This window comes from Primulina eburnea, chromosome 17 (assembly GCF_022965805.1).
Source record: "Primulina eburnea isolate SZY01 chromosome 17, ASM2296580v1, whole genome shotgun sequence".
NCBI lineage: Eukaryota > Viridiplantae > Streptophyta > Magnoliopsida > Lamiales > Gesneriaceae > Primulina > Primulina eburnea.
This window is the reverse complement of record NC_133117.1, coordinates 946,643-954,284: the sequence shown is the minus strand read 5'-3', so window position 1 is coordinate 954,284 and position 7,642 is coordinate 946,643. Positions and strand designations below refer to the sequence as shown.

Genomic DNA, 7,642 nt, shown 5'->3' with positions numbered 1-7,642 from the left:
ACATATAAAAATTCGTGAGACCGTTTCACGAGATACCAACTCTATCTATCGGTAACTAGTTAAACATGGAAAACATTTATAGTTAGTCGAATGTTTGAGATCTCTGTGCTAAGATATTTACTATTCTAGTATCTCACTTCTCTATTTTTTAAAATGAATCAACAACGGTTATCATTCAATATGTAGGGAGTAAATACTAAATTAACACAGTAATTACAAACCACGTTAGTCATGTAAAATATAAGAGAAACGAAAAAATGTAAATAAAAAATTCGGACTTCTATCCATTAATCAAACATTAATTTAATCGACGACTCACACACTATTTGAAAAATTCTCTTTTTTTTTTTCTTCTCTCACATTTTTGATTATGTACTGGATATGGCCCCAGCTAATTGACAACTCAGCTGATGACAATTTCTCTTCCACTTATAGCAAAGGGAATTCATGTTCCCCTTGTGGAAATTGTAAAAACTTTTTCCCTCTTCCAATCAAGGTTTCTATCATGAGATTTGATATTAAATTTATAATAAAATTTCGATAAATAAAATTTTTATATTGAATTTTTTATGTTACAAAAATCGTCGTGTAAATCTTGGTGCATCTGTCACATGACTCATGCTATAATGAACTATATTAGTGTACACAGCTATATTGAACTATTAAATTGTTATTTTGCTATTATATGGATACGAATTTAGGTGAAAAAACAAATAAATTTATATATTCGGGACGCTAAAAAATATTTTTATCTTATTATATGATCGAATATAAAATATTTTTTTAAAAAGGTAAAATTTCGAAAACAATATTTTATTCCAGAGGACTTTGATATATTAAAGAAGCAAAAGCATACCTTTTCCATATAATATAATATAATATATGAATGAAATGGATAGAGCAGAAAGAAATGGAAGGAAGGATGATTGAATGAATTCAAAAACCCAAGTCCAACTCCTCTTAAATCAACGCAGAAATCCCTTTCCGCCTCCCAATTATTCATTATTTAATTCATCTCCGCCATTAATATTTTATTTCACAACTTGTTGCGAATAATTCTGGGTATAAACCTCCTCAAATCTGCATCTGCTACGTGATTAACATGAAGATTATTTCACTGCACGTAATGCTGAGGTGAATTACGCCAACCCGGAGCGTGATTTCCTGAAGATTTGAGGATTGTTGTAACGGACACTTAAATGGTGATGGAACTTAACGACAGCTGCGGCAGTAAGGTGGTGGAATCGGCTCCAAGGAAGACCGGGCCACAGCAGAAGAAGTTGGAGGTGTACAATAATGTCCTGCGCCGGCTTAAAGAAGTCGACCATCCGGAGGCTCAGGAGCCAGCTTTCGATGATCATATATGGGAGCATTTCAACCGCCTTCCCGCCAGGTTAACTTTGCATTCCATATGATTCGCGTCGATCTTTTTGTAGGCAGAGATTTTCTGTTTATTTATATACTAAATCTCGATGATAAAGGCACTTCGCGATCTACTGTCGTTGTAGGTAGCGAATCCATTAAAGTTTCATGTTTTTTAAACCATGCAAGTTGAAAAGAACAGCTCTTTATCTTTCTCTGTGCATAACACGTAATGACTGCTGATCGACGATTCCGATACTTGAAGGTATGCGATGGATGTGAATGTGGAAAGGGCAGAAGATGTTCTCACTCACAAGAGGTTACTGGATCTGGCTCGTGATCCTGCTAATAGGCCCGCATTTGAAGTACGACTTGTGCAGGTGAATAGTTCTTAATATTAGATGATACCCGACCTCGAGCCTTAGTTAGACTAATTATTTGACTTTCCTCTTCTTATTTCTGGATTTATTCTGTGGTATATCTTGATATTTTTATGCGAAACCCTATCTATCACCAGCTTATAAAGGTACTGATAGTTCAAACCTTTAGCTATAAGCCATTGCAAATTAATGAAACAGCTGAGCTTGCTCGTATAAGGCTACTTAGGTCTCGGTAAGTAATACTTCAGCTGTAGGTGAGATGGGTTCTGGAAGGAGAAGGATACTCGGATTTTTCACATCTCTAATTTGCATTAATGTATGCAAAACACTAGCAACTTATTCTAATAATTAGTGTGTTCTTTTCCCTTTTTTCAACCAAGATTTTAAGAAATCAGATATCTTTTTCTCAAGCATTCAGATCAGTTGAATTTGTATTCTACTTCATTCAGTACGTTAAATTATGAATCTTCCTACAAATCATGTACTTATTTGGTTTCCTAATTGTTTGTCTGAAAAGAGCGTGACATTTTAATTCTTGCTGTTCGTGTTCTCTTCCAGCGATCGGTCTACTGGTAAAACTTTATTTTGTTATTTGAAGGTTCTTAAATGGATGTTATCAGGAGTAGATCAATTCTAACTGTTATATCACTCTCATTGAATATCTCTCTCTTGGTTTTACTTTATTTTTATTGCCATAAATGATTGTCAATATAGGTTTTACCAGTCTCTGATGGGAATTCAGAAGATTCGATCCATTCACGCCAGCCACAATACGGAAGGTATTGAAGCACTTAACTATTCCATGGTTACTAGTAAATTAATAGTTGCAACATTATGGTGCTTTCCTTAAACATCTTGGCTCTTCATAATTTTAAAATAATCAAAATACCGGCGTTTGTAACCCCTAAATGTTTTGTTTTTCATTAGATATGCTGAAACCTGTACTCCATTTTTTTGTCAGCATCCATCCACCACCTGCCTTTGGCTCTTGTCCTAATCTTGAATTACTTGCACTGGAAGCAAGCAGTTCAGAAGATCAAGATGGGAACAGAGCTGTAAATACTGGTGTAAAGTGTCTAAGGTATAATCTAATGGATGGTAAAGTTTTGATTTTGTTTTTGTTTGATATGCTCAACCCTTTAACTTCTTACAACAAAACGTTTCAAGTACTGGGACACCTGAACTTCTCATGTTTGTGCCACAAAAAATAATCAATTTTGTCAAATTCGTTCCAGTAATTTAAGTCTGGAGAAATTATAGTCGATTTAAAGGGGATTCTTACCTCATTCTTTTGATGCATACTTTCAGCGAAAAAGTTAACATTTTTCAAACCTCTAAAGTCTTCTGATACAATGATACATGAACCTATGTAATGTTCTTAACCTGACAATTATTGAATGGAAGAGGTTTTACGGTTCTTTTTTTCTTTTTTTCTTTTTTTTTTGGGGGCAAGAGCTTTTAGTGTTTCAATGAACTATTGTGCATACTTTGCATTATTTGACATAATTCTCACATCTATTGATAATTGAAGATCATGCAGTTCCATGCATGATTTTCTGTTTCACAAAACTGTCATATACACTGTGCTTTATGTTATATAATCCTCACATCTTCTGATGATTGAATATTATGCAGGCCCATGCATGAAATTACTTTCTCAACAGTTGACAAGCCAAAACTCCTCAGTCAGGTTATTTATGTGCTTGCACACTGATACAGTACCAGACTCGTGAACACCTACTGATTTAATTCTTGCAGAATCCTGCTTCTCCACTTGATTGTTATAGGATTATGGAAATCTTGCCTTCTATCTTCATGGCCAAATTTAGATGGATTTATTGGTGCATTTTTTTTAAATGAAAAATGTTTGGAAGAAATTTTTCAACATCCCATTTCAGTCTACGAAGACATAAGCCTTGTGATCTTCGGTAAACATGGTAGAAGGACAAGTTTTTGCTATGTACCGAACCTTTGAGATTTTACCTTGCAGTTGACTTCCTTATTAGCTGAAGTCGGGTTGAACATCCAGGAAGCACATGCTTTTTCAACCGTGGATGGCTACTCTCTAGATGTTTTTGTTGTCGATGGTTGGCCATTTGAGGTATATCAATCTTTTTCTAAACTATCATTTGTGTTGTCTAGAGTGGCTTCATTTTTGGTGAATGTAACTTCAAGAATGATCTGAAGTTTTATGTCATGCCGCATCACAATACTGTCGTGCATTCTAGCAACTGTATGAAAATATACGCGGTTCTCGTTCTTCATTTAATTCCGGTGGGATTAAATTATTTTTAAAACAATTTCAGGAGGTTGAGCAACTTCAAACTGCACTGGAAGAAGAATTTCTGAAAATTGAGGTATTTTTTTTGATCTTCGGATGACCGACTTTCTTGAATTCACGTGGATTGCATTTTGTAAGGCTAAATCTGCATGCTTTATTATTGGATTACTCACGCGTCATTTTTATTTGGGAATGTTATTCACAATTGTCCCAATATAATGCTGAGGCAACTACCTATAGCTTGTGGTTTTGAAAATATCACTGTCGTGTTCCTCATTTCTGACTATGGTTCCTTCGAAGATATCTGTTGATATTTTTAAATCAAGGTGTCACTGTTGGGAAACAATTTTGATAATAGTTTGTCATGCAGAAAACTTCTCGGCCGCGTCCACATCCACATCAACGTTCTCTATCTCCTCTTAGTGAGCATGAGCATGTAGAGATAAAGTGTGAATCCGTTCGTTTGGAAATACCCAGTGATGGCACTGATGTTTGGGAAATGGACCCAAATTTTTTGAAATTCGAGTACAAAGTAGCATCGGGATCATACGGTGATTTGTATGTGTAATGGATGCTGCCTTGAAGTTTATGCTTGGTGTTAAGTGTTCTTTGTGTAAAAGAGTTCATTGTTTCAGATATAAAGGTACTTACTGCAGTCAGGAAGTAGCAATCAAAATTCTCAAGGCAGAGCGCTTGAATGCAGAACTGCAGAAAGAGTTTGCCCAAGAAGTATACATAATGAGGTTTGTTGCATCACTTCTATGAATTCATTGATCATCCACGTATAGTGGGATAATTTTATTTTTTCAGCTTTTATCCCCGCTGTTGACATCTGTTGAAGTGATTATTCTATCTAAAAACCTTGTATCCCTATTGATCAGAAACGTGTTACTTGCAGAAAGGTTCGACACAAAAATGTTGTTCAGTTCTTAGGAGCGTGCACTAGACCTCCAAATCTCTGTATCGTGACAGGTATAACTTGTAGTGCCTATGCATTCTGAAATGCACATCTCGGATTACTTTAGCATGTGAATAAATTTGAACTGTTGAATTTTTTCCCGGTCACTGTTACAGTAAGCTTGGTTTTAAGTTTTGCACTTCTTGAATTGCAGAATACATGTCTGGGGGAAGCGTGTATGATTATTTACACAAGCAAAAGGGTACCTTTAAGCTTCCATCTTTGCTCAAAGTGGCTGTTGATGTATCAAGGGGAATGAACTATTTGCATCAAAACAATATAATCCACAGGGACTTAAAGGCTGCCAATCTTCTGATGGATGAAAATGAAGTAAGAATTAAGTGCATCAAATGCATGAGTAGCTTCATGTTGTTAAATCTTTGTAGTTACTTCATCGCATTGCATGACATCTAATATTTCAAATTGCGGACTCATCCTAACTTATGATAAAATTGCAGCTGACTTCCCCCTCTTATATTAAGTATATGAATTTAGCATCTGTTTTCTGTTGATGTACTCACATTGATAAGCTAAAATAATTTAAACTTGATATTAGTTGCATGGATAAGAGTGCATATAAACATTTTGCTTCTTTGGTTGGAACTAAAAGTTGTTTGTGTGTGTGGCATCTCATGGTGAATTTCTGGATATTTGGGCCATATTTTCGAACAAGAAACCATATGTGCATCATCATGCATTATCCAAATTATGAGTTTCCTTTGAAGGGTCTCAAGATGAACTTTGTGTGCAGGTAGTTAAGGTTGGTGATTTTGGCGTGGCCAGAGTGAAAGCCGAAACTGGTGTGATGACTGCTGAAACTGGGACATATCGGTGGATGGCTCCTGAGGTGTGCCCTTTTATAATAACTCAGAACTTGTGCTTTATACAGTTCTATTCGAAGATAGCGAGAGTGTCACAGTTATCTCCACTTGAAGTGGATTTGATACTTTATAGCGGCGTAATTAATTTTCAATTGCTGGATCTTTATATGTAGGCTAGTGTTAAACTTGTAGTTATTCTTAAATGCGATTCATTTTTGGCTCATCATATGCCCTACTACTTATCGCGCTGGTTCTAATTAATCGTGAACTTTTGCACTTTCTATTTGCTCTTGCTCACCAAGTTGGTTCTCTTTGAAGGTCATAGAACACAAACCCTATGATCATAAAGTCGACGTCTTCAGTTTTGGGGTGGTTCTATGGGAACTGCTGACAGGAAAGGTTTGGTTTTGCCATACATAATGTTGAAAGCAGCATTTCTTGCTTTTAGTTAAGCATATTCGTTGTTGACTTGTCAGCTTCCATACGAGCACTTAACCCCTTTGCAAGCGGCGGTTGGAGTGGTGCAAAAGGTACATATATCTTTTTACATCCTGTCTAATTATTTTGTCAATTGAAAGGAGAATAGTGTTGAATGTATTTATTCTAAATCAAGCCTTTTCTCCTCCATGATTTAAGTAACATGATCAATTCCATTGATTCTTTTCTAGGGTCTTCGTCCGAATATTCCTACACACACTCATCCAAAGCTTGCTGAACTGCTCGAGAGATGTTGGCAGCAAGACCCTACTTTGAGACCTGACTTTACTGAAATAACGGAAATCTTACAGAAAATTTCAGAGGAGGTATCATATATTTCATCGAATCCAATTGAATGATCTTGCTTTACCTCTTTTTCTCCGTCCTCAAATGATGCTTGGTATCCAGTACTTGACAAATCACACTTTGAATTGCTTAAACCATCATTTCGTCTGGTGCAACCGCTGATCTGATCTACTCTAACATTATGTTCATATTTTCACCAGAGGAAAATGACGTGGTCGCCATTATCATGCATGATCATCACATTGCATGCGCACCCCTTTTGTAAACTTTTTGACTGCCTTTAATCTTAGGGGTGCCCAATTTTCTGAGTTGATTGGTGTAGATGACGGCGATGTGCGTGTTTGGTGCAGGTTGGAGGCGATGGAACCGACAAACGTCGAGGATTTTTTTCCAGCTTGAGGCATGGACGACATCAATAGATTACGGAGAGAAATATCTGCATGCTTTGACATATAATATACTCAACTCACTTCACTCCCAATTTTGAGCAATAATTCTTCTTCTTCTTCTTCTTCTTCCATTGTTTGTGCTTCAACTTTGGTTCTTTATGTCAAACAATTAAATTAATCTTCTTCTTCTTCTTCAGTTAAGAACATATATGCATGCATGCATGCATGTATACTTACAAAATGCATATATTTTACTGATATAATGATATTGATAGAGAAAGGTCGATTTTATTAGTGTTTCGATTTTTTTTTAAATCATTTTTTGATTTCCATCTTTGGTTCTTTATGTCAAACAATTAAATTAATCCTACTGTTTTGTACGATTGATCATACTCGACATTGAAAATTCAAGCTGGAAGCTCTTTTTGAATAAAATTTTTAAAAATAAGAACCGAAAAAGAATTGAATATTTTTGTTTGATTTATTATAATTTCGTAAAAATATAATGTTATTATAATTGTGTTACAAATTCAATTCATACATGATAATAAAAGAATTTTACAGAAATAAAAATACATTACTATCGAGATTCTCTCTTTTTTTGGGTACTCTATTTTCACGATCAAGTTTATGTCATTTATCATGAATTCATAAGGGAAAAAATTCGT

At 35.3% G+C, this 7,642-nt stretch overlaps 1 protein-coding gene across 7 annotated transcripts; it reads left to right on the top strand.

The window, feature by feature from the left end:
• Window positions 1-882: 882 nt before the first annotated feature.
• LOC140818060 (serine/threonine-protein kinase STY46-like) lies at window positions 883-7,170 on the top strand. 7 transcript variants are annotated; one of them, XM_073177884.1, is made up of 17 exons: window positions 883-1,393; window positions 1,628-1,742; window positions 1,880-1,974; window positions 2,457-2,521; window positions 2,670-2,823; window positions 3,378-3,432; window positions 3,772-3,843; window positions 4,049-4,099; window positions 4,394-4,581; window positions 4,659-4,766; window positions 4,922-4,995; window positions 5,136-5,311; window positions 5,733-5,828; window positions 6,121-6,201; window positions 6,279-6,332; window positions 6,471-6,605; window positions 6,936-7,170. In XM_073177884.1, exons 1-17 carry the CDS (start codon window positions 1,200-1,202, stop codon window positions 7,002-7,004), a joined length of 1,782 nt encoding a protein of 593 aa, XP_073033985.1. In that variant the 5' UTR covers window positions 883-1,199; the 3' UTR covers window positions 7,005-7,170. The 7 variants fall into 7 exon arrangements, with proteins under 7 accessions (XP_073033985.1, XP_073033984.1, XP_073033982.1 ...); XM_073177883.1 differs by having other exon boundaries at window positions 4,382-4,581; XM_073177881.1 differs by having other exon boundaries at window positions 3,733-3,843; window positions 4,382-4,581.
• Window positions 7,171-7,642: the final 472 nt, after the last annotated feature.